At 39.1% G+C, this 27942-nt stretch overlaps 1 protein-coding gene across 5 annotated transcripts; it reads left to right on the top strand.

Moving 5' to 3' along the window:
• On the top strand, positions 1-24423 carry prrx1b (paired related homeobox 1b). 5 transcript variants are annotated; one of them, XM_078561355.1, is made up of 6 exons: positions 1-605; positions 848-1835; positions 6152-6327; positions 10548-10723; positions 17465-17568; positions 21698-21776. In XM_078561355.1, exons 2-5 carry the CDS (start codon positions 1586-1588, stop codon positions 17535-17537), a joined length of 675 nt encoding a protein of 224 aa, XP_078417481.1. In that variant the 5' UTR covers positions 1-605; positions 848-1585; the 3' UTR covers positions 17538-17568; positions 21698-21776. The 5 variants fall into 5 exon arrangements, with proteins under 5 accessions (XP_078417481.1, XP_078417480.1, XP_078417482.1 ...); XM_078561354.1 differs by having other exon boundaries at positions 21648-21776; XM_078561356.1 differs by lacking the exon at positions 17465-17568 and having other exon boundaries at positions 3-605; positions 10548-10737; positions 21648-21774.
• Positions 24424-27942: the final 3519 nt, after the last annotated feature.

Below are 27942 nucleotides of genomic sequence, written 5' to 3'. Positions count from 1 at the left end.
ATTGCAGCTAGGAGTCCAGACTCCTGCCATTTCCACACATGGGCTCCCTTCACTCCTGTTGAGTGCTGTTTCTGAAGCCTCACGCAATCTTTGTAATGAGTGCAGGGCATTGAAAAAAATAATGACTTCATCCCCAGTGCTATCATATATTTAGTCAAATTTTAATAAAATGACAAAGAGGTGGACTCCAACTGAACCTTAAAAATTGTGTTTTTTTTTGCAATGCGTTTAAAAACACAGCGAGCAATGGAAAGAAATTGTCAACCTAAAAATAATAAGTGCCTTTCCCTGAAAGCTTCGGTGTTTTCCCCCTCCCCCTTCTTATTCGTGTCTCTCTGATCGCTGTTGCGTTCTGTACGTCCAGTTATAAAAGTGAAACAAAAGCAGGGAAAAAGCTCGCCAGGCTGCTTGCATACAGACAGGCTCCAGTGTTTCGCTCGAATCCGCTGCGCCCCGCCAATACCTAGAGACGTCGGAGCCTCGTACACGTTCAAACACAACGGGTACGGTTTTTTAAATCTTCAAACAGTTCCGAAATGAAAGTTAGGGCCATCGGATTAGCGTTTTACTCGCCACTTCATGTTGATTTGGCGCGGCTTGTGTAGGTGAGTACATGGCCCTGTAATATTTTCTTTTGCCTGAAGCAAGGAACTATTTATGGCTAAGGGAAAGCGGATTTTTTTGAGGGGGGAGGGGAAAAGTGCCCAGCGATTGGTATAAAACATGCAAATTAGTTCTTTAACCGCAATGCAAAACAAGTCTGGCTGACTTGACGGGATAGATAAACAAGCTGACTCTTTGATGAATTTTTCTGGCTGTCAGTTTCTCGTTTTTATATATTTTTCAGATGATAATTACGTCTTATTACGAAATACAAAGGGATCCGAGAGCAGATTACAAGAGAGCAAAGGTTTCATTTGCCCGCTCTAATCAAAGTGGTGGGAGCGCTGTGATGGAGAGGGGTCTGTAGAACGTCAGAGGCACAGAACACAGGGGCTTTGCCACGTAATTACAGGCTTGTATTAGCAGAATCTCGTCTCCCTGGGGTCGCCAATTTTAATTTATTCGGCGCAAAACAATCCCTGGACGGCACTCTGCTGGCTTTTGAAGTGCCAGAAAGGCCTTTTTTCTGCAAGGAGGAGAAGTACTGCACACTTCAGAGTTCCTCCCGCCTCGAGTCTTCCAGCAAAAAACTTTTTTTCCCTCCTGTGTGTGTCTCCTTTTTAAACTAGAGTAAGTTGAGAAACCTCACTCATACATCTGCAAAACATCATTCTTTCTAAACTGATGTCACCTATGTGAGTCAAGGAGAAGGAAGGACAACTTCTCTTCAAGTTCCTCTGAAGTTGGCTATGTGCTGCTGTTGCATGGGCGTCGGAACAGCTATCCACTTTAAGGAAAGTTTACTCATTTTTTTAATTGTTTAAAAACGTTTTGAGTTTCCCGGCGTGCCGTCCAAGTGTGTGGAGATCTATTTTCTGACAACATTTGCCTAAACTGGAGACGAAGGGCGCCAAGGCTCGGAGGGCTGCTAGAATTCGCATATATTCGCATTAAAAAAGAAAGATTTTTTAACATCTAAGCCATGACCTCGAGTTATCCCCATGTAATGGACAGACAGACGTCCTCTGTGCCCAGTCGCTTGGAGAACACTATCACAGCCAACATGGACAATTTACAGTCCAAAAAGAATTTCACGGTGAGTCACCTGCTGGATCTGGAAGAAGTGGGGGAGATGAATCTTCAGCAGGCCGACGAAAGTGTGAGTGAGACAGGCAGGAAACTGCTCGAGTCCCCGGCGGTGACCAGCGGCAGTGACACTCCCCAACAAGAAAGTAAGTGTGAACAAAAAAAACAGAAATACAATAGGGGACACGGGGTTACTAACGGGATTATCACTGTGGCGCAAAGAGGGATCATCGCATTAACACGTACGTGTAAATGTCATGGAGCCGTTTGTTATTATCGATGTGTGGAGATATCGCTTGGCAGAGTCCGAGGCGCCTGTTAGGAGGCAGCTGGAGATAAGAGGTTGGGGGAAAGAAACGTAGAACAATCAATTAAAAAGTTGACAATACAGGATCTCACCTTTAATAGCAGGACTCCCCACATTTCGCTTCCTTTTTAATTAAAAACCTTTCCCATACAATTTGGCTTCACGCAAAAGTTCACATCCGAGATGAGGTGGAGAATGTTCATTGGCATCGAGATCGAGTACCGCTCGCCCTGCACGCTGTGAGTTCTAACTAAATAGTGTTTCATAAGGAAATCAACAAGCGCAGGTATGTAGAAAAATGTAAAGGAGACATAAATTAACGAGAAACATACCAGCCGTCAGTGTCGGGGAGACGAGTATTTTCAGACAATAATGTGGGACATTATAGTGCAATGTAAATACTGGAGAGGCTTTAGAGAGGTAGACTATCATAATCCGAGGGTTCACATTACTTCAATGGAAACCATTTCAAGTACATGCACATATGGATAGGAGCATTAAATGCAATTGCTTTGAAAAATCAAGGTTAGTTATAAATTCCAAGCCAATTTAGCGAGCGCAGGAGTACATCGTTTCGCTATTCAGCAATGTATCGCCTCCATTAGGAGGAACACATTGCACTTGATAGTTCACACTCTCAGAACATGTGTAGGCATTACAAGTGGACGGATTGAATTTGACAAAAGCGCTTTAAGTGTCCCCACAGACAACAACACTGGTAATGACAGCTAATCTGATTAGTTTGATAAATTGATTTGTCATGCATCAGCGATAAAAGACGACATCTTTGTTTTCAATGAATCATGCCTAGCATGTAAAGCTAAGGAAACATTTACTTCTCATTATCCACGGCAACACGCCGGCCAAAACACAAGCGTTCCCCGCGCACAAAATAACTGATTTTTATCACTTATGGAAGTAAAATAATTATCAACTCCAGTAAAACTTGAACTTCTTACAAGGATAGCCTAATAGTCGCAGAGAATCAATGTCGTCTAAGAGAGAGGCGTCTAAATAGGGTTGTGTGTGGACACAGACAATTATTTGAAATATGTATCCCACATTATATACACACAGGCTTTTGTAAACACATGGGAAAATAATATCAATTCAGTCATAATTTAACCTTGATCAGTTTATTTCATTTCAACATTTTATAAAGTTACAAAAACTTAAAAAGGACTAAAAAAAACTTTAATTGGGTTCTCTTCCAGTGCTGGCACCAGTTTGCTAATAAAAGATAAGGGGAAAGCGTGTAAAATTCTCAGTTTCTTTCATCCTGATGCTGTTAAGATAAAGATTGTTAGAAGTTTCCCGACTGCCCATGGATCAGAGTGAGTTTGATGCTGTGCCTGATTGATGTGAGGTGTTCAGAGCGTGCCTCGCGCTCTCTCTCTCTTTCCCTCCAGAGACCTCCACTGACCATTAGATACGGCTTAGGGAGCGAGTTCAGCCTAAATTCATCGGCCCCCACCCCCTTTACATCTCTCTGACAGCACAGCAGATGTGGATCGGCGCCGGCAATGTGCCCCTGACCGGAGATCTGCCTTGATCCTCTGGTCTGAGAATCTGCCCCGAGCAACAGAACTAGCCTGACATTCTGAAGAAGGCCCCGGGAAATGACTGCAAACATTTTATAGTTTATAGTTCCCCACTGCATTTTAACTACCCAATTATGAAACATTTTGATAGTTAAGGGCATTTTGTATCAATAATGAGTTTCGTAGTGCCAGTTATTAACCCAGGGGGCTATTGCAAGAGAGGAAGGGAGTCTGGGCTATCAAGTTAAAATTTGTTTTCAGATGAAGGCCCGTCCTTCCCAATAAAGTATTCAAGCTTAAAGGCCCAGAATTAGCCGCTGACCTCCAGTGTGAAACTATATTTGATAACATTAACCATCACCTTAAAATCAAAGCCTCCGGAGCTAATTTGAGGAAATTGTGGTAGATTAGTTATCCTCGATTTCGCCCCCCTTTGTCCCATCAGCCAGTTTCACTCCCGACACAACATACCCCAGGGAGATTTTCATTCTTTTTCACATAAAGCCGAGTGATGATCTATTCAATCTACACATTTCACACATCTGATCACATAGGGCACCAAAAGCTGGCAGTCGGAGACTAACTGGTCCGTAAGTGCAGAATAAAGACTAAATAGAAATGAAGCAATCTGACACCAGTTCTATACGCATTGGAAACGTCGATTGCTTTGCATTTTTCTACTGGCGAAGATGTGAGGATTTTTATTTGTATAATACGCATTGAACAATCCCAGAGTGTAGGTTGCTCAAAGTTATCTATAGTTTAGAAGAATTGACATTGTACTAATGATTCGGCACGCGCGAATATGTTTGAGTGACACTCCTACTAACAGCAGCACCGCTATGTAACCTCCTCGCAACCTGGATTTTTTAATATAGATTAGAAAGCAAACATTCCGATTTGTGATTGCAGAAACAGAGCGTTTGTAATTTGTTTATATCAGGGAAAGATGTTATTTATTAACCTGACTCACAACCTTTAATTATCGGTTACAGCTGTAAATAATTATTTAATATGTTTGACAAAAAGAATCATTTTGGTAAAGGTTGGTAGGTCTCCAGTGGATTTATACGGAGATTGGGAATTGCTGGAGGCTCGATCGGAACCACTTTCGTGCTGAATCAATCCGTCTATGAACTGTTGCCCTAATGTAGCCGCCAAGGAAATCGCAAAACACATATTAGCATGAAGAGAACTGGAAGCTTCGTGCACAAGATAAAGAAACCATTAACGTGCAATAATGTAACAGCATTGTAAAACAGATTCTAAACTGGGGAGGGGGCGGAATTCACAGCGTAGACCACAACAGAGATCAACTATCTTAACACGGCCTAAATACACTGCGCATCCAACCTGATAGTCCTTCAGATAGCATCACCAGTAATCCATTTCTTCAAATAAGGTGTAGCACACGCCCATCAGGCAAGCTAACTATATTCTTAAATCAATATCTACCACATCTACTATTAGTAAAATTATTTTATCTTTAAAACCCACACAATATAGTTACTCCTTACTACATGCCAAACATCCATCATGTTTAGTTGGCAATTTCTTAATACAATATGGAGCACAGATCTATTGTGAGATACAGCTAATTTATACAATATGTAACTCATATTCATCATTTAACGAGATTGTTTAGTATACAGCGTTAGGCCACAGGTAAATCATCGATAAATCTGAAATTGCTCTGTGGCTTTGCCACGAACCTTGATTTTTCAGTGGTGGAGAGGTAGCCATTTCATTACAGTGGAGTCACTGAACGAACAGCCATTTAATGGACAAAGAAAATATATTAACTAAATATTTCTCTAATCCCCACGCAAGTTTCCTGTGCTAGGAAGTTCCCTGTCGTGGTTTCAGTTCCAGTTATAGCTCAGGGAACCTGTAAAACTTGCGACAATATTGATGCTCAGTACGGTTTAATCTTCTCATCAATCAGAGCAAAGGCATGGTTTTGGAATTGGGAATTACAGATAAAACAAACGGGGTATTCTCTTAATGGAAAGATGCAGCCCCAGGCATTCAGGAAAGTAATAAGGTTGGAAAAACATGGAGAATGAAGGCTCTATTTTATGACCCAGTTGTGATTTATAAACTAATACTGTTCCAAGAGGGTTCGAAAAGCAACAGGAAAGATTCATCTGATAAGCTGAAGTCGCCTCATATCCCAAGAATGCTAAAAACTTTCAAGGATAACTACAATATGCATGCTTCGTTTAATAAATGATTGCTAGGAAAGACATGGCAGTTTCATCTGGACATTTGCTCCTCATTGAAAACTTTTCAATGTCAAGTCCCAATTCCAAGTGTGAAAGTCGAAATGCGATTTATTTGCAGTACAGGGGGACCTGCGTTTTATTTTATCTTTCACTCCATTTAAAATTAAGGGCAGTCACAGAGGGGTCTTTGTTTCACTCAATGAGTGATTTACCTAAAAAGGCAGACTCTTGTCCGGGTAAGTGAGATGTAGTTTGGCAAATCCAATTGCGGTGGTGTTCAAATGGCAAGTTCTTAAGGTCCCTGTACTTCGAATGGAACTTTTGTCTCTTTTAATTTTCTGAGTGCTAACTGATTAAACGGTGCGTGTAATTCTTTTTATTGAGTGTAGGTGATAAAATAAACACAGAGCAGAAGAAGAAGCGGAAGCAAAGGAGGAACAGGACCACCTTCAACAGCAGCCAGCTGCAGGCCCTGGAGAGAGTCTTCGAGAGGACGCACTATCCGGACGCCTTCGTACGTGAGGATCTGGCCAGAAGAGTCAACCTCACCGAAGCTAGGGTCCAGGTACCTTTTTATTCTGTCTAATATTTGCATTAGAGTTACAATTATCTGTTACAGTTAATTTGTAAACCTCGCCATTTGATATAATTGATTGGGGCAAATGGGTAATAAGGTAAAGAGCTGTTTTCACAGATGACTCACTGTTCACTGACCATACACGAAATACTCTATCATTGCAGGTTCTGTTGCTCGGAGTGTTTTCCCTGTGCTAATAGCAGCTGATCACCAAATAACTTTGCCCAACTCTTTACTTTCAATTAAGTAAATAATGTAAGATGAAGTGATTTTTTTTAAAAGACCAAAGCCAGTACCGGCTGCGTTATTATTTACCTTCAATATTATAGAAAATAACAAATCACTTCGCTAATATGAAAACAATTAAAGCAATTTACTTTTAGGATGAGCTAACTCTGTATTTTGGGGGTATTGATTTCCTCCAACTGCGGGTCCCAGCCGTACAAACAGGTCAGATGAGAACACAGACATGTTCGCATACCCCTTAATATATAATGTGCACGATTGTTTACAATTTTAATTTAAAGTGCATAAGAACCAATAAATGTTGGCATTCAGAATTGCAAGAATTTCCTTGCCATGGTTAATCTCGAATTCCCTACTCATATCGAGCCGGCACTGTCTTTACCGCTTTTTGAAATCAAAGCCCAAACATTATAAGTGGTAGGTCTTGACGTCGAGCCCTTAACTTCTGGAGAATGTTAGTGTACAGGGAGTGGGATTCAGCACTAGTGAGATTGGAACCGGACATTCATTGATCTCGCTGATCAGACACTGCATTCAATCCCAAAGTAAACGTAGAGTTTAGAGGAAACTTGAAACATGGATAAATTATTAATTTCAGGGCAGACTACCCCCTGCTGTCTGAACCTGGTTGCACAATATTGGCCAGTATTTTTCCGGCTGAGAAAACAATATTTTATTTCTGTGGGTCCGAGCTCTGGTTTATTAAACCCTGCAATTGATGCACGTTTTCTGCTTTAGTATTCTGTTTAAAACGAAGATATCATCAACCGGGACTCATGAGCGAGAAAACTGCCAGTCAACCTAGATATAAAATTGTTGCTTCAAAAAAGTTGTTAAGGCTTTATCATAGGGGGTTCAAATTAATCCACTTGGACCCTGCAGTGTCCGTTTTATTTGCCCTTTTCCGTTTGACTGGCCAATATAATCTTTAAAGGATTATTAGTGATGCATTGTCCTCTTTTAAACTTCAGTAACTTTTCATTCGGGTCATGTTTCCTTTTAATGTAGCCGAGGTAGCACTCTCCTGCCACGCAATAATGTAGTCAAGGATTTCACAGCTGTAGACTGGGAGTGGGGTGTGCGGGGTGTGCGGGGGGTGGGGTGGGTGGGAGGGGTGGGGAATGTAGTTTCGACCATGCCGATTCGAGAAGATCGTCATTTTGCGGAATACTAACGAAACAAAGGTCGCCAATTTGCAATATAAGCAAGCAGCAAAGGGTGAATTCCAAACTGTACATTATTCTACTATCCAGTTACAATCGAAACCTGAAACGTGTGTACTGTTGAAAAAAAATCCTTGTACCGATTTTCATTGCGAGTGGAATATATGTAGCACATGACCCGTATACACAGCACACATATATAGAATGTGTGCAGCATATGGGCAAACCACATAACATGCTCAGGTAGAATGTACACAGTACAAAGGCAGCACACATACATTAACAGAGCAGACAATGCAACGTAAGTGGAGTGTGTAACTATTTGCTAACGGTCAAAGAGAACTGCAGTTAAATATTAGAGTTTCCAACTGCACTGGAGGCAGTTCTCAGACTATCATAGATCTAAATGTAAGAAAGCTGTAGGTTAAAACGTAACTGAAATAATAGGTATCTTCAGATTGAGAAGCAAGTCTCCAAGCCGCATGATGAATACATGAGTCAAAAACAAGGAAGACACTACAACTTCCATCAATATTGCCCAATTTCCACGCTATGTTCTTCTCAATGGCCAGTGCAGATCGATGGTCAAATATGCCGTGTTCTTTGGAAGGGAAACCGGCCTCATAAAAAGAAACACTTTGCAAAAAATACCATGTCAGCAGGCTTTAGGCGGGAATGGAAGTCTCGGAGTACTGATACTCTCATCTGGTGTGACGAAGGCTAGCCATATTCCTTTGATAGATTACATTGAGCCTAATGAGGATCTGAAATAAAAACAGAATTTGCTGGAAATACTTAGCAGATCAGGCAGCATCTGTAGAGAGGGGAAGAGTTAACGTTTGAGGTCGCTGATCTTTCATCAGAACCTTTAGTAGAATGTTGCCTGACACCGTGTTTACATACTATATCTCTATACCTTCAGACTCAGCTGAAAGTAAGAATACCCCTCCATGCACCACCCACTGCTCACCGTCACCTCCATAGCACAGGTCAAACACTTCAGTATATTACTGTGGCTCTAGGCAACCTCTGCGCAACATGACCGTGTTCGTATGGTAGCCTCTCAATTTCCAGTTAGATGTCCCTTAAACATTATTTCATGTAGTAAAATTATTGCCTCCCTTTTTTAAACTAAATATGACTAAACATCAGGAAAGCTACAAAGAAACCATGCGTCAATATGATTAGGTTTTACATAGATAGAGAGCTTTGGATACTTGCATAGGTCAGCAAAATCCTTCAAGTTAGACCGGCTCCTCTCCAACTTTCTGCGTTGACCTATTAGTTCTAAAAATCTGTAATACATGACATTGTTTGTTCATAACATTGAGTTTGGTTTGGCAAAACCAGTAAGACCTTATCAGGACTGGTCTCCGAAGTGATCCCAAAATACTAGTGCATTCCAATTGCGTGCCCAGTCGCGTAGTTGACAAGGTACTGATTGAATTGTGTATTTACAAGGATCAGAAAATGACGAAAAAATGAAAATAAACTATAATTTTATATATAAAACTAACTCCACATATGGGAACATAAGTTTTAATTGAAAATAAATCTACTTATCAGGCCCGGCATGTCTGCCAGTTTTTAACGTGTCAGAATGGCTTTAATAGTTAGAGAAAATGGATTCTGCCGGCCATTTATTGAGGTTGTTTTTGGATTGTTTAGAGGGGAATATTACTGAGCATTGCACTGTCCATAAAAGACGAGTTGTAGGTAACTAGTTTTGCAACATCTTTTCGCCCTCAGTAATCCAAACTAATACTTTCCACAGATCTGGGCGGGTTCATGATTAGAATCGCAATTTGTACTAGAGATTGGCACATGTATTCTTTTAAAAATCCAGGATATTGTCGCTCACACGTTTATAAAGCGGGACTTTCAATTCACCACAAACATGACATCCATCTTCCCAAACAATGTAAATGACCCTCACCACCAACCCCCCCACCACCCCCCCCCCCCCCCCCACCCCCACGCTCCCTTTGACGCTGTCCCTAAATGTGAAGGAGATGTTTACATTGGTGCCTTTCTCAGCAGGTATTTGATCACTGCCAGGTAAGGAACCTACAGTGAAATAGACCAATACGAAGATCAATAAGGGGAACAACCCGGTTGAACTGCAGACTATCTGGGAACTCAGTTAAATTGTAAATCTTCCAAATGAACATTTTAAGCAATACATTAAGTGCTGAACTGTTGAGCCAGGTAAACACGTGTGTTCGAATTTAAATTAATCGATTTGAGGAACCCAATCCAATGGAATCTGCACATTTAGAAACTGCTATATCCAGAAAAGCAAATTGTTCGTAATTTTAATAACAATCAGTAAAATCAGAAGGTTGTTTCATTTCTATTAAATATATAATTCAATTCGTGGGTTCTTTCTATGTAGTAAGCATCGGACCAACATTGATAGCTTGGAGCCTGTGGGTGGTGGTACAGCAATGCGCCTTTCTTCTGGGAGAGTCGCTCTCACATTGAATCCATCCATACAAATCAGATAACAATTCAAAAGGCTGAGTTTTGTTGATTAATTAATATTTTGCGTCCAATTTTGGAATCCTTTTGGAGTTTGAGTGGTGTCATTTCTCCTGATGGAATGAAGGTCCTGAACAAAATATTATCCCAGCACGGAGATTTTGCTTGAACTCTGCATATATCCCGGTATATAACCAAATGAGTGAGTTGCCTTGGGCGTTGTTAGAAAGTGAACCAGCGTGTCAGCTAGGAGTTACAGAGAATAGGCGGAAGGTTAAATGTTCTGCATTTATTATTTTATTCTCACTTCTCTCTCAGGTTTGGTTTCAAAACAGAAGAGCAAAATTCCGACGGAACGAGAGAGCCCTGCTGGCCAGTAAAAATGCCTCTATTCTCAAATCATACAGTGGGGAGGCGGTGGAGCAGCCCATGGCCCCGCGTCCAGCGCCCAGAGCCCAGGATTACCTGTCCTGGGGAACGACATCTCCATATGGGTAATCTCTTATTGGTAATATAATTGTCATCTCTAACCGAAATGCCTGCAGAATTTCCATAATTTAGACACAAGTCCCTCCTAAGTGCAGTCTCCCAAGGCTCGAAATTAACCGTCCCAACATGACTCTAATAGGTAACATCATTTCTAACCGCACGCGATTATAGATGGTACCGAGCAAATCTACTTCAGCTCACACAACCAGAATTAATTTGCAACGTGAAGATATCATTTGTCCTGACATATCCCTTTGGTTAATCCTTGGTATAAATGTAATTTGTAAACATATTTAAATACAACAACTTATGAAAAAATGAGATAGATACTGAATAATAAATATGAGGGACATAATTACATAATCACATTTACTGACATTATGACAGTGACTGCATTTCAAATGTAGTTCATTGGCTGTGAACCTTTTTGGGAGGTCTCCAGAACGTGAAAGATGTTGTTTAAAGGCAAATGATCATTTTATAGTGGAAAAGGAGGGGGCGTCATTACCTGGAGGAAATGTAATTGAGATCCTGTTGATATAAGGAGAGCAAAGCATCATTTGTTTATTACTATCGTTGGAATCCCAAAGTAAGATGATAACCTAGAACTCACATGCTGGTAGTTAGCTGTAAAATGTGTTGGTTCTCAAAACAATGGCAGTGATTTCAGTAGCCTTGGTCTGATTTGGCATTGCCATCTAGGTTAAGAGCAGTTCTGCACATTTAGGTTTTCACCTGTTGACGCTGTAGAGGAAATTTAGCGGAAAACTCGAGTGAGTGAAATCCACATCAGCCCCAAATAGACTCAAACCCAACACAATCACTTCCCCTATAATTCAATGTCCTATCCCCACTTGCAACTCTCAGGGCCTCAAAACTGGAGTGTTTAAACAAATCTAAAATGACGAAGAACTGCACCTGTGCCACATATGTTTTTTGTCTGTCTGAACTTGTCGGTAGGCAGCCAGTTATTTAAAGCGATTTATTTACTTCAGATGATCAGTACTCACAGTAGGTAGTTAGACTGGCAGTAGCCAAGCTTATTAGTAGCAAGACATCAGTGACAAAATGACAATTTATAATGGCAGAAAAGTAAATTAATATTATGGCTTCAGAGTTTTGGAAACGCAAGTAAGTGGGGATTTGAGGAATTGCACTGTTCATTGTAACAACCAAGATCTGAATTATGCCAGGAATGAGCTCCCATATGGGCATGGCACGAATTGAGCATCCACAGACAGTATTCCAATCCTAACCATTATTCAATAGATTGAAAGGGCAGTATGGATGATATAAAAAAAAACCTTATAAGGTTTCAAATGTATTTAGAGTTTATAGATGTCACTGGAATCTTAAATTCAAATTACAGCCATAAACTCATCTCCAATATTTATTATTTAATACATTAGTTTTACTGCATTTTCTGTGCATACCATATGCTGTTTACAGTGGACTAGTTTGAGATCAGTAGTGTACTGAAAGTGTTCTGTTGGGGACACTGAACATTCATTTAGAAAATATATTTTGAATTAACACAAAGTCAGCTCCAATATGAAGATTTGGGTATCATGGAATTTAGGTGATCCTAATACCAATGCTCTCTGTTTAAGAGTCAAAGCTTAGACTACCATAAATGTTCCCCCAAAGTCATGTTTAATTCTACAAAATCAAAAAAAAATCACCCTGAACATTTTTTGTGTGCCAGCTGTCCCTCAGTTGGCAGACTCCTCTCTGAGTCACAAGGTTCTATGTTGAACATCCACTCCAGGACTTGAGCACAAAAATCATGGCTGACACTCCAGTATGCTACTGAGGGAGGGCTGCACTGTTCGAGGTGCGATCTTTCGGGTGAGAGGCCCCAGCTACCCTCTCAGGTGGATGAAAAAGATCCCATGGCACTATTTTGAAGAGGAGCAGGGGAGTTATCCCAGGTATCCTGGCCAAAATTTATCCCTCAATCAACAGCACAAAAACAGACAATCTGGCAATTATCTGAAAGTTGTTATGGGAGTTTGCTGTGTTTACAGCCAATGTTGTGTTGTAGGAAGGTACTTTGAGATTACTAGTGGTTGTGAAAAGTGTTATATAAATGCAAGTTTTTCTTTTTGTGTGTGTGGAACAATGTTGTCTGAGCCATTAAAGCTCTTTCTGAGGCAAAATTGAAAGGAAACAGTTTCCCCATGCTTCTCCATAGCTTCCAATTACTTACTACATTACACATACCATGTTAAATAATTGTAAATACACTGGGGCAGTTGTGTGGATGCATTAAATTTTTACCTTTATTATTTAGAGTCCAAGAGACTGAGTTTAAAACAATCATTATTGGCTATTAATTACACATCCCAATTCCTAGAGGTCTTTTCAGTTGTAATTAGATTCTGTAATTAGGTGGTTAACTTTTTGATGGTTCATCTCATGTTAGCCAGGGACCAGCTGCTACTTGTTAAAAGAGTTTGCCTTTTGTTAATTAGTGGATTCAGTAAAGAGATCCTTCCCAACTGCATTCCTCACAGCAGTCAAAGTTCTATGGATATCAAATATGCTGGATGTAAATAGAAGGCAATGGAAGTATTGTTGTGGAGTGTTGCAATTTAGAGCTGGATCATATTCAATAGTTAAATTGTATCCAACCCTTTTAGTATCTTGCTTTATTCATAGTGAAGATACTTTGATTGAATTTAAAACTTTGTGACCTTTACCCTGCTGTCAGTATTCAACATTTTAAGGTTAATGAAGATTTAGGATAAGTATTGTTTTTAAAAGGGAAGTGTCAATTAATTCTAAAATTTATATCTGAAATGCAATCTCTCACTTTCCTGTTCTTTGATACGGTTTATGTATTTTAAAACAGTTAGAGAAGGGAAGCATGGGTGCAGACATTTTTCTTAGAGGTATATGATAGGACATCATCAAACTATGGTATAGTGATTTCATCAGTATAGGGAGCTTGTTACAGCTACAATATTTCTATCAGTTATTTTACTGAAATAGAACGTCATGTTATCACGAGAAGATCACTATACAAAACAACTGCCCCAGTTGCCTCTGATCAGTTAGGAAGCACAAGGGCCAAGTGAATAGATCTCCCTTACAGTATTCATATTTGTGACAATTTAGCACTGAATTTTGAAAGGGGCATTACTACAAAATATATATTATTCTTAGTGTACAGTGCAATGTTGTAAATACAATAGAGAAAACATTTTAATTTAATACTACACTGATGTGCATAAAAACTGACAGCTTAGTGGACAAGCAACTAAGGTGAAATGTGCAAGGGAAAGGTAATTTAGCTTGAACCCAGGTCAGAAGTTGAAACTATTGTTGACCTATTGTACAGTTTGTGAAAATAATGCACCATCTCCAAAACTCAATTAGAAAAGAAGTTTGACTTAAAAAGTAAAGTACAATGCACAAAGAAAACAGGTCTTGCTATTTGCACATTTAAATATTTTCTCTCACTTTACAACAAGTGAATTAAACAGAAATCATCACTGACAGAAAGCCGCATTACTAACATTAATCCAGACAGTACTTCAGTATATAGTGATCTAGAGAAGATAATATTACACCACTTACTGTCTAGCCAAGCTGTAAAGCAGAGAATTGACCTACATAAATACACTGCAGTAAACATGAATGTAATAATACAATTTACTTAGTAATCACATTCAAATTGATTTGGTCTAATATCTGCTGCTTTTTGTGAAAACCAGTGATTCTAATTATCAAACTCACTTGGAAATATTAAGATTTAGGAGGTTAATAATGTGAACAGCATTGTCAAAGAAAAATCCCTACTTAATGACAATGTAATTTACTTTAATTGAGAGATAGTGTATCTTAATTTTATTCCCCATTCTCCCTATATTTGAATTGTCCATTGACATTTTCAGTATCTGTTTGAGTTCAAGCAGTCAACATCTTCCACACCTCTGACACAGGTTTGGAACCAGTAACTGAATGATGGAGAAGCATGGTTTGTGGGTAGCCTCCCTCCCTTTGGGTAATAATTGGTCACTCCAATATTGTGGCTCTACTTGTTAACTTAGCTCATGGGGAATTTGAAGACAAAATAGCTTCCCACCATTCCGTGATATAGAATAGACAATCAATGCAAAGGTTATTTCAAGAAGGGATTCACAGGTTCCAGAGACAGCTCCTAGAGCACAGGATTAATGAAGGAAATGTTAGATCCACATTACTACTAGAACAACAACTTGCATTTATGTAACACTATTAATGTATCAAGACAAAGCAAAGAGGTGTAATCTGATAAAACTAACTTTAGATAATCATTTATCAGTCTTTTGTATGCATATTGTTTACATTCTAGTCCATTAATATTTAATATATAAGCTTCCAGGTCAGGCCAAGGTCCCACATCTCTAATCATGAACACATGTTGTCTAGCCTGTGGAATGGGATCTCATTGTGCATAATCATTGTTATACTTCATATTTTGAAATAATCAGTACTTATCCCTTTATATATACATATAATCCATTTGGTCCATGTGTGTGTATCCTATCTGCCCTAAGTACTCATCTAATGTACACCAAGAAATTAAGAGGTGGGAATTCTTGTCTTCCTCAGTTTTCTCTTCCTACAATCAACATGCTGTCATGCTCAACATTACCTAATTAGAACTTCTGGATTTATTCCATTTTCTCTCTTGTTCATTTCAACTTTGATGATGTCTTGGAATGTGAGGCTTTGACCACTTTCTTTGTGCTTTAACATCATTAATACAAACTCCTAATAATCTAAGTTCTAATTAGTGGGAAGGGGTCATAGTTCCAGACTCAATTTCCAAGTATTAGCTAATAATCTTGTCTGTATGACATTAATCTATATGCCTATCCATGATTATTTTCCATATAAAATTATTCACTAATCAACCCATTACTTGAAAACAACTCAGTGGTTATTTCTACCAGTGAGAATCACCTTACTAATCACATTTTTGGCAAAATTTCTACCATTGATAATTTTACCATTAGGGCCAGTGACTATGAACTGGGATGGAGAGAAGAAATTTCACACCCACAGTGATTTAATCAAGGATTTGCTTTTATGGTGCACTTAGTGAAGTGTAAGATTCCGCTAACTCCTGATGCAGCTGGTGGCAGTCCCAGAGTAAATGTATCAGATTTTCTAAGGCCGAACCCAATAAAAATGGATCTTCCTCATGGCTCACATTAGCCAATCCAAGAAGTCGCTGCTCCCTGTGTGAGACATGGGTGGCAGTAGCTGATAGTCTTTGCGCTCTACTAAGTGCAACATAAAAGCAAATGAGTTTGTATTATCATTCATTTATTCCACAACTATCTGTCCTGCCAGCCAATTTTCCCCATGACTTTTTTTTGTAGTTTATGTTGTTTCTTTTACGATTTATTTTCTCACATGGGCCCCATGAACCATGATCTCTGACAACCAAGAAAACATACTGGAAAACTATTCCTAAGCCACATATCACCAGCCAGCAGCATCAGGTGTATGAGGCAGTAGACTGCCATTTCTTCTCTCTTCTTGTAAACAAAATACCTAGATTCCATTTAGCCCCTTCCATATGGTGTGATTAAATATTGCAGTTAACATGAGAAAAATCAGGAGCACAAATTGTTATTCCTAAGCTCTGACAAGGCATGTTGTCTGAATTAATACATTTTATTTTATCCCTGGTTTGTTTTCTCTCTCTTTTTCCATTGGTTTGCTCTGGTCCTTTCCTTAAACAGTCCCACCAATTTGAGCCACCCTCCAATATTTCACCCAAGTGACTGTTATTCATGTATTAACCTATGCAGTGAATGTTGGGCATAACATTTGACTGCAGAAGGCATCACAGCCAAGCTAGATCTTGTCCTCACTTGACCCTCAAACCTGTACAATACATAGCAGATATCAGTAACAACCACAACAGCAGCAACTTACATTTATGTAGCAATAGTGATTAGTGTGTGGAACACTAGTGGCTTTCCCCTTCATGAAACTAGAGTTTCCAAAGCCATTTGTAGCATTGCAATTGATGTCCCACTATCAGTTGATTGAGCACAGTCCAGGGATGGACACTCTTAATTTTATTACTTAGTGTTACAACTGTCATTGCTTTTATCCACAAAGCCATCAGAAGAGCCCTGAAGATGTAAATGTTCCTGTGTAAATGACCACTTAGTGCAGAATATGTTTTAATCACATACATCACACCTGTCTCAGCACACTTGTTAATATGTGTATATGTAATATATGCACAGACTGTGTGTCATGTGGAATAACCTGAAAAGTAATAACCTATGACTATTGTTTTTTACTATTGCCATTTGCACTGCCATTGCTGTGAGGAATTGCCTTGAGCATACCTTTTATTAGTCCCAGGATATCATGATTTTAGTGACAATAAGCCCCTTGTCCCACCTGTATAGACTGTATAAGTAATTCCCACATGCAGGCTTTATATTTCTTCTCCTGTTTTCTAGCCAGGGGGAAAAATAATGCAGTGGAGGCAGGGTTATCACAGCATCCATACTACAGTGGAAACACACACACACACACACACACACACACACACTTGGTTTCAATGCTGACTATATGCAACACAACCTGAAATGTATTTATTCCTTGAAATTGAAGTTATTCATTTGGAATGATTGCTGTGTCAATAATCTGATGTCAATAGAACCTTATCAATAACCAGTACATCAAGGGTAATTTCCACATTTTCTGTGCACAACCTTTCTAAACAGACTCTATACACTTGAGGATCAGCCATACCCTACTGCTAGTCTCTTTGGCCGTACATCCTATTGGACTCCATAAGTCCCATCCACAATTCCTCTGTACACAATGGGTATGTATCAATCACATTAATATACAATGTACCCATATGCCTAGATATAAAGAGCACTGGTCAGTAACACTCAGACAATGTACATCACTTACTTTATGAGAGCTGTGGTTCAGATTTGTCAGAGAGCATGTGACATCAGGGATTGACCCATTTGCTATGTATCTGTTTGCCCTTGAGTTTCCTTTTTTTCTCTCTCTCACTCTCTCTCTCTCTCTCTCTCACACATATTAGATTACACTCAAAATGAATCTTTGTTTTTCTCCTCTCTATGTGGAGATGTTTATTACTTCTCACAGTTATCTAAGAAAATAAAGCAGAAGTATTTATTCAACCGAAAGGGAAGTAACTATTGAGAACACAGATATGTTACCACAAGAAAAGACACAGAGAAAGTATCATTGCCAACTACGTGATATTTATCATACATCATTGTTATTTTATTTATAATAGCTACAATAGGCTTTCAACTGGGAAATTAAAACAAATGCTATCAATTTAACTTGTTTTATTAAGGCCTCATTTCCATAATGAGTTTAAACCTACATTCAAATGATATTTATTCACGATTATTTTAACTAACTAATAGCAACTTATATTTTTACAGCATTTTTAACATAATAAACATCCCAAGATGCTTAACAGGAGCATTATAAAATAAAACACAGAATTGAGCCACATAAGGAGATATTAGGTCAGATGACCAAATACTTGGTCAAAAGAGTGTCTTAAAGGAGGAAAGTGAGGCCAAGAGGTGGAGAGGTGTAGGAAGAGAATTTCAGAGCTTAGGGCTTAAGTGACTGATGATTAAAGTTGGGGGTGCTCAAGAAGCCAGAATTAGATAGGCACTGATATCTTGGAGGGTTGTGGGGCAGGAGGGGATTGTTGAGATTTGGAAGGGTAATGCCATGGATGGATTTGAAAATAACATTAGTTTTAAAATTAAGAGGTTGCTTGACCAGGAGTCAATGTAGGTCAGTGAGCACAGGGATGTTAGATGAACAGGACTTGGTGTGGGTTTAGAAATGGTAGGCAGAGTTTTGGATGACCTCACATTTATGGAGGGTAGAATGTGGAAGGCCAGCCAGGGCTGCATTGGAATAATCAATTCTGTAGATAACAAAGGAATAAATGAGAGTTTGAGCAGCAAATGAGCTGAGACAGGGTGAAGTTGGGAGTAGTTATGGAGGTGGAAATAGGCTGTCCTAGTGATGGGGTGAATTTGTGGTCGGAAGCTCATCTAGGGCTCAAATATCACACCAAAGCTATTAAAATCCTATGAATATTCAAAATGTTCTACAGCTATTTGTGTGCCATTTAGAACAGTGTAAGTCATCCTGACAGCCTGTCAATCAACATTTTATTTGTGTGGTTTATGAATTGTGTTGGAGATCATGGAAGCGTGTGGATTCAAATTTAAAGTAAAGTTTCAAGTGAAAAATAGGGAAGGACTAAGTACAAAGATAAGAATGCTGCATTTAGGAAAGTAGTAGGATGCTGTGGCTTAGAAGCAATGCATAAATAAGTAAAATATTGTACTGTAGTGAGAGTTTGAAACTGTGCTTGTGAGTTGTTATATCAAGTCTCTAGTTTCTATTGATTGGTTATGTTGAACTATGCCCTCTTCAGAGTTAGTTATATTCAGTTTCAGCATTGATGCATGGGTTTTTCCCCATTTCTTCAACACAATTTCTTCATAGTATAATTGACTTGTAATTTATTGATAACTTAAGTTTTAGAGGATAGGTGACATCTCCCTATAGGCACAAACAGTGGGCAATGAGAAAGAGGTTTCCTCTTACGCAAGCAATTGTTTTTGTCTTGGGTTATGTTCCATTCACCCAGAACTATTTACACATGGTATTGGCTTTGATTTGCACTGCTTGCGCTTCACATAGGCCTGACTGCAGGCTGCAGCCAATGGGTAGCCATATTTTTAAGCAGTAATAATAGCATTTAAAAAGATCCAAATGGTCCACTATAATTCTAATGCTAGTTACAAGGTAACAGGTCAATTAGCTCTTTGCTAAATTAACCATTTTAATTAGCAGCCAGATGATGGTGAAGGTTACACTATTCTGCAATGTGATGTGAGCATATGCGCAAGGCTCTGAGTACAGGAAAGGTAGAGACATATTATTCAGTAATACCAGCTAACATCACGCTAAAGCAAATGCCAGTGTCAAGTCAGTAGTTACAGGAAAAGCGCACACAATGTGTTATCAAATGAAATACATTAAAAGTAGAATGAGCTCCAAAATATATTAGAGAGTTGGAGCAATGAAAATTTTCTTAGTCCATTCCTGTAGCAGTGCAGAAATTAGTGAGGGCTGTTGTTTTATAAAACAAATAAATAAAAGAATCAAAAATAAAAGCAAAATACTGTGGATGCTAGAGATCTGAAATAAAAACAAAGTTCTGGAAAACTCAGCAGGTCTGGCAGCATCTGTGGAGAGAAACAGAGTTAATGTTTCGAGTCCAATATGACTCTTCTTCGGACCTGCTCTGAAGTTCTGAAGAAGTATCAATTCATTTCATAAAATAATCTAAAAGTTTTCGTAGGGAACTGTATAATTTCACATTTTTGACATTGGGCTTTTTCATGAAAGCTTGCTTGATTAGGGCAGACAGCACCCTTACATTTGTGTGACAAGTAATAATCCTTACATATTTATACTGTCTTTTGGGTCATTAACATCTTGAAACCCCCTTGAAGTGCAGAGAGGTCTTATGTAGGTGAGCAAAATAGTGTATTAAAGAGCCAGGGATTCCAGGGGACCTTCACAGTGTATTAAATTAGTGAAAGGGCTACATGCCACGCAGGAATATATATTGCCATGAGACAAGTGTAGGAGTTTGTAGTGGAATTTCCCTATTAGTAAAAATTAAACGATGAAAGAAAACTGAATTTTGGGTTGTAAAGTAAAGAAAGCTTGACCACCCCTGTATAAAAGTAACAGTTGGAGAATGTCTCTTTGAAATCCAAAGCTTTTTTAGTTTCTGCTATTCTCGTCATAAAATTCTGAACTTGGAAGGGGTATTTTTAAAAACTATATAGTGAAATATTTCACATGTAAATGCTATATTGTCAATAAGTCACCATGTACCTGGTTAAATAGGGGAAAATCTGAGAAAACGTGCGGAAATTTGGACTAACAAATGACAATTTAGCCATTGATCAGAGGGCACCTGAAGCTCAAAAAATGCTCCGGTCTGGAGATTTCATTCCTGCAATTCCAAGGAGGGAGGCTGTTTAAGATTTTAATATCTGAAGGAGCCAGTAAATTATATACGATTGTGGGGTGTAACCTCAGCCTGTTTTTCATTCAGATTAAGAAACCATTAAATACATGGAAAACTAACTCAGGATCATGTTTGCGTCCCTTTGGCCCACATCTCTTTGCTGCTCCATTAGTTCCACGATCTCTTTCACATTCCTCTCCACATTATGTTGCCGGTATACTATAAACTTCACTCTCTGGAGCTCCTTTCGCATCCGATTGTGATTCAATTAAGCGGCGGAAATTTTTAATGGGTCGCTAGCTACAGTTGCATTCCCAGCTTCCGCCTCCTTTTCACTCTCCAGTCCTGATACCAGTAGAGGCGAATTCAAAACAGTGCGAATGCCAGAGAGCCTGTTCTAAAGAATTCACATTCCAAAAATAGCTAGTTTCAGATAGTTAGTTGATTATTACCGTAGCTTAAAGGGGACATTGTATTACCTTCCAACATTGAGGTCCGTTTGTCGTGTGAAATGTTTCAGACCAACAAATCATTATTGACAGTGGAGAGTATTAAAATGTGTTCTATTGTGAAGGGGTAATTTATGTTACAAGATAGCCATAGCATTTATTTTGTCAGCAAATGTTTCCTCGTGAACACAACACGTTCTCAAGTATAAAACTTTCTAAGACAGGCTCCTGATATTACTACACGCAACTCATAATTTCCCCTTGTAATATGAAAAACCTGTTGAGTTTGTTGTATATATATATAAACACGTTTTAAATTTTGTACATTAAAATCGTATCAAAGAACATAGATATGTTTGCTAGTTACTGCTCTGTGTGTTTGTACCGCAGTGCCATGGCCACATACTCCTCCTCTTGTGCTACCACTAACCCGACTCAAGGAATGAATATGGCCAACAGTATTGCAAACCTTCGTCTCAAGGCCAAAGAATACAGCTTACAAAGAAATCAGGTGCCCACTGTAAATTGAGCGCCCTTCATGGACTACAGCAACCACGGGCCCGTCCGTCCATTCCCTGCATCCAGACAGCATCAGCAAAAGGTCTCAAGGAAGGGACAAGAACACAACCTACAACAGCAACCAAATCCCAATACAACAGGCGAATAAAAACATGGACACGCACAAATACTTGACCTGTATAGAGCCAGAATTGCTGAAGCGTTTCATCCCTGTGGATTTTTTAAAAAAAATAAAGATAAGAGTAAGTATATATTCCAGTTTTGTCAAAACCTTTTCCATCCTGGATTTAAGATACTGGGACACAATTTTCAAACTTTGGCTAGGCCAATTACAAGATTTTTTTTGTTGTGCGTACGTTTTAAAGGGGCTTTTATTGGGTCTCCAACTGAGTGTTGTATTAAAGTTATATTGTATTGTTTCTATACAGATTTTACATTTTGTATCCCATGACAAGGTTATTGTTAGTAATGCATTTTTTTTCTATAGAGGCAAGCTTGATAAGGCATTTTTTTTGTTGACCAAACTATTTTTTGAAATAAGGCAAATCTGATTTCCTATTGTCTACGTCTGTAACAGTCTTTAGCTATTCTTAAAGGAGAAATGATTCTTTTGTGTACAATAAAGTAACAAGCACTCAAAGACGTGGGTTTATATCTGACTAGAAATGCATCAATAAATTATTACGAAAATATAGTTGGTGCCAAACGGGTCTTTTTCAAAATCAATTTGTTGTACATTTTTGTTACAATAATTCGGTATATACAATCCAGTCGGGCAAAAAAGGGACAGTGGGCATTAATGTCTGTGTTGCTCAAATAAGGAGGACTGTCTGCATAAAATTGATATTCTGGATTGAAATTGCTTTTTAGCTGTGTTTGTTGTTTGAAGGCTGAGTTTTTAAATTTCAGCTGTGAAAGTCATCAAGATTACTGTACAAAATGGACCAGACCCCCAATCCTTCCCCATCCCTCTCCCCAGTCATATTTACCGCCCACCTCAAATCCCTCAGTCACCGCCAGGAAAGGAAGCCAAGGTTAGCTGTTATAAACGTTCCTCACATAATTTACTGAAGGGTGATTTCTACAGAGATTTGTCCAATGTCTAGAAAATACAAAGTTAGACATCCAGGTACAGAGCAGCACAAAATTTAGGAGTTGCTAAAGCAGAATCTGCTATTATTTGAAGTTTGTGAAAACAGTCCTAATAGAATGACTAGAATACACCAAAACATAAAAAGCATGCCCTAGGCCGCCAGTCACCAGTCCACAAGTGTTTGGATTTAAACAATGCCTCTCCTACATGAGTCCTCTCAAAGCACTTTATAGGAGGACCGAATGGGAGGTGGGAAGGGTGAGAATAGAACCGAAGGTAATTTACTGCTCGGCAACGGGCCATTGAGCAGAACTGATGATTTCTCTGCTCCACACACTCCCCCTTCCACGCGGTTTTGAGAGTGAAAGGTAACGAGCAACAAGTGTTTTTAGGGGATTCTCAAAGAATAAAATGCCAGTGGCTGAGAGATCGATTGGCTGCCAGTAATGAGGCTGAGGGACCGAGAAGTCATAACAAACCAGATTCAGTGGAGTGTCAGGTGTGGGCCAGGGATGTGAGTTCTTATTAAATCGAGTGAAGCTAGGATGAGAACTGAAATAAAGCTGAGGGCCTTGAAGTCAAACCCGGGAGGGATTGCTTGGGAGGGACACTGCTTTAATACGTGTTACTCTAAGATCGAGCACCCCCAAACAATGTGGCCGAATCCGCTGTAAAGTTGTTCCACACAGAACTTTGGCCTTTTGGGATTTCCATAAAATATCCCAAAGAATTTCCTTTCTTCGACTAGTGCACTATTCAGAATGTGTTGGAATGTTGAAAGGAGAAAAGGCATTGGCTTTCTGATCTCGCTGAGTAGATATTTCCCTAAGCCTAACTCCCTGCCTTCATAGTCTTCCCCCAACACAAACACGGCGGCTCTAGTATTTCCTTTCATTCAATGTTTAAAGCGGCTGCCCCATTTTGTAAAAGATCTTTGAAACGTTAAAAGTGGGCGGGATGAGGGAGGGGGATTTTCAGCAGGGCGGAGTTTATCATAAGGTCGCTCACAAGATCTTTGTCAATAATCAGTCACACAACTGGAAATTGTTGACATGGGAGAATTTGAATTTAACCAGTCTGGACATCGTTTTGTTTTTGTGAGTTTTAGTATTACAGGGGGACTCTTTTCAACGTTGCAAGATTTGATTTTTTGTTCAATGACTTTTCACTGTTGTATTTTGAAGCTCCTGCAATTAACATGTTAAGTAACCTATGATTTTTCTAATGTGTATAATCAACTAGAAGTTAATTCTCGATGTAATGTTTGGAGGATTTGTCAGACAATCAGAACCATGTGGCCCCCGCTTGATTCCTGTGTGCAGTGTATATGTATGCAAACCTATGCACACGGCCCAGCTCACCACAGGAAGCAGGGAGTCTCGGGGCAATTGGAGCAGTGGCTTCTCCAGGAGACAGAAAAGGTTTCTTCAGTGGGAAACGCTGCAGACCAGGAACATTCAAAATGTCAACACAACAGGGATTATCAGGCGTATTTTCACCGGGGGTATTTGGCTCTTAATTTTCTTGCTAATCAGTATTAAAATATAAACACTTCTTAATGATTACTGTGGAGTCTAACTGTAAGTGTTTATTTTTGCATATCTATGAATTATACATATCTTTCAATCTGCGCACTTAGCTGTATATCCACATAGCTGTACATTTGTAGATGTCAGTTGTGGCTAAATGAGCAGAACTTTCATCTCTGAGCTAGAATGTGGTGGATTCAAGTTCCACTTCAGAGACCCAAGCACAAAAACTAGGTTGATTCTTCAATGTAGTACTGAAGGAGTGTAACCCTTTCTGAGATGCCCTCTTTTGATTGAGCTGTTAATCTAAAGCTGCTGTCTGCTCCTGTTCAGGCCAACCTGAAAGATCTTAGGGAACTATATTGAAGAAGAAGAGGGGAGTTATACCAGGTGTCCTGGTCAATATTTATCCCTCAATCAGCATTATAAAAACAGATCATTTGGCCACTATCACTTTGCTGTTTGTGGGAGCTTACTATGTGCAAATTGACTGCTATGCTTTCTACATTACAAAGGTGACTACACCTTAACAGTACTTCATTTGTTGTTAAGCAATTTGGGTTGTTCTGATGTCATGAAACATGCTATATAAAGGTATTTATTGATCAGTTTCTGGTATCATGTTTACTTATCTATCAATTTGTCTAATTGTCCATCTCTTAGCTTTTATCATCCACTGTCTGTATCTCTATATTTTATATCCATAGATCTCTGGGCTGCTTCTCTTATTCACCTGTCTCTAATTAACTATATCTTTTATCATATATGCATATTTATTTATCCGCATTTATCCAGCTCAAGTTTATATCTGTTTCTATTTCTATCCCTCTATATAGCCCACTAGCTCTATTTGCCATTGTACCATCATCTATTTAATAATTCTCTCCATTTAATAATGTATTTTATATACATCAAACAATTTAGTAGTTTTATAATATGCTTTGTCTATTAGTTAATCCAGATCCTCAATCAATTGCCCAGTAAACCAGCAATCCATATTTTATACTTTTTAAAATCACAATGACCCCTTAATTTTAGGTAAAAGTGAATTTTACAAACTCCTCTGGCCCCATGCCCAATTATTGCCTGTCCTATTAATACAGTCAGAAAAATAAAATATGCTGGAAATATTCAGCAGGTCAGGCAACATCTGTGGGGAGAAACAGAGTTAATGTTTCGGGTCGAGATGATCTTTCATCAGTAACACAAAGCAACATAGTGTGGATGCTGGAAATCGGAAATAAAAACAAAAAAATTCTAGAAATACTCAGCAGGTCGGGCAGCATTGTGGAGAGAAACAGAGAGAATACAGTGTCTATCTTAGAGCTTTCCAAACTGTGGGTTACAACCTCCAGTGGAGTTGTGAGATGAGATTTTGAGCTCTGAGGCAGCAATGGCTGATGTGGAGCTCGGACTGATTTCTGACAGCTGCGAGACCCCTTTAAATCCTCATGTGGCCTAATGGATTGCTCTTTGAGGCTGAATTGCTGCTGCAAAAAAAGCCTGCAAATAAGTAGGTGTTCATTTATATTTGAGAAACCTTGCCTCTTAAACTCCCCCGCACTCAACTCCTGTTCCCCCCACCCCCCTGCTCAACAATTGAAGCCTCCCCCACTCAACAACTCCCATATGCCCCCAAGTTTTCAGTCTGAGGCATTAAAATGGGGTCACACTGGGAAAAAGTTTGGGAAGCACTGACCTATTTTCAGTATTTCCACAATATGCACACTTGTGGATGTAATAATTTTAACTCTAAATTGGTCTGCTAATGGGCTTATATATCTCCCTTTATTCCATTGACCCTCTCCAATGATTTTTGCCTCTACTTTCTACCTTTAACCTCTTCTCTCTGTCTTTATCATTCTCTTTTCCATCCTTCTCCTATTCTTTGTCTCCCTATCCATGTATTCCCTTTCTTCCTATTTATATCCTCATCTGTTCTTCTGTACATTTTCTCCCCCTCTAGATAAGTACACGCTTAACTCAGTGAGTAGCTTCCGTGTCAGAAGGCTGCAGGCTCATGTTCACTCCAGAGACCTGAGTACATAATCTAGGTCAATAATTTAGTGCAGTACTGAGGGCGATCTGTATTACTGGGGATGCTGTCATTTGGATGCGGCAATAAATTGAGGCCCCAGCTGCCCTTTCAAGTGGATGGAAAAGATCCCATGGTATGGTTACAAGAAGAACTAGGAGTTCTTCATGGTTTCCTGGCCAATATTTAATCCTGTATCAACATCACTAGAACAGATTAGCTGCTTATTATCTCATTGTTGTTTGTAGAACCTTGCTATGTGCAAATTGGTTCCTGTGTTTTCATACATTGCAAGGTAACTACACTTCAAAAGTGTAGTCCCTTTCAGCCTCTGCCTTTGTAGCCCATTTCATCTATCTCTCTACCATTATTCCTGATTTTCATTCTCTCTTACCTCTCTCTCTCTATCCCTTTCTGTCTCTATCACTTTGTCTACCTCCATTATTCCAGAAGGGATTAGATTAAAAGAAGTTCATAATGCTGCAAAGAATAATAGCAAGCCTGAGGATTGGGAGTGCTTTAGAAACCAGCAAAGGGCAACTGAAACATTGATTAAAAAGGATAAAATAGAATATGAGAGTAAACTAGCCAGAAATGTAAAAAACAGATTGGAAGAGCTTTTACAAGTAGAAGACACAAATTACGTACCAGAAAGAGAAGATAACCAAGGGGATAGTAAAAGGGAGGAACTTAATGTAATTAATATCAGCAGCAACAAAGCATTGGAGAAACTTAAGTTACTAAAAGTCGACAAATCCCCAGGACTTGATGGCCAGGGTTCCAAAAGAGGTAGCTGCAGAGATAGTGGATGGACTAATTATGATTTTCCAAAAATTCCTGTGTTCTACAATGGTTCTCATGGATTGGAAGTTAGAAAATGTAACACCACCATTCAATAAAGGAGGGAGAGAGGAAACAGGAAACTATAGACCAGTTAGGCAGACATCAATCGTTGAAGAAATGTTGGAACCTATTATTAAGGAAGTCTTAACAATGCACTTAGAAAATGATAGTATGTTCAGACAAAGTCAGCATGGCTTTATAAAAGAGAAATTATGATTGACAAATGATTGACGTTTTTTGAGGATATAACTAGTCAGATAACCAGTAACTTGTAAAGGAGAACCAATAGATGTAGTATATTTGGATTTCCAAAAGGCACTGAATAAGGTACCACTCAAAAAGTTAATATGCAAAATAAGAACTCATGGGGTAATACATTAACATGAATGGAGGATTGGTTAACAGACAGGAAATAGAGAGAAAGAGAAATGAGACATTTTCAAGGTGGCAGGCTGTGACTAATGGAGTGCCACAAGGACCACTGCTGGGACCTTAACAATTTACAATCTATATTAATGACATAGGCAAAGAGACTGAGAGTAATGTGTCCAAGTTTGTTGATGATACAAAGTTAGGTAGAAGTGTAAGCTGTCAGGAAGACCTGAAGAGACTGCAAAGAGATAAGGACAGGTTAAGTGAATGGGCAATAAGGTGGCAGATGGAGTA

The sequence above is a fragment of the Cetorhinus maximus genome, chromosome 17 (assembly GCF_964194155.1).
Source record: "Cetorhinus maximus chromosome 17, sCetMax3.hap1.1, whole genome shotgun sequence".
NCBI lineage: Eukaryota > Metazoa > Chordata > Chondrichthyes > Lamniformes > Cetorhinidae > Cetorhinus > Cetorhinus maximus.
The sequence above is the reverse complement of the archived record's forward strand: the minus strand, read 5'-3'. Positions and strand labels throughout refer to the sequence as shown.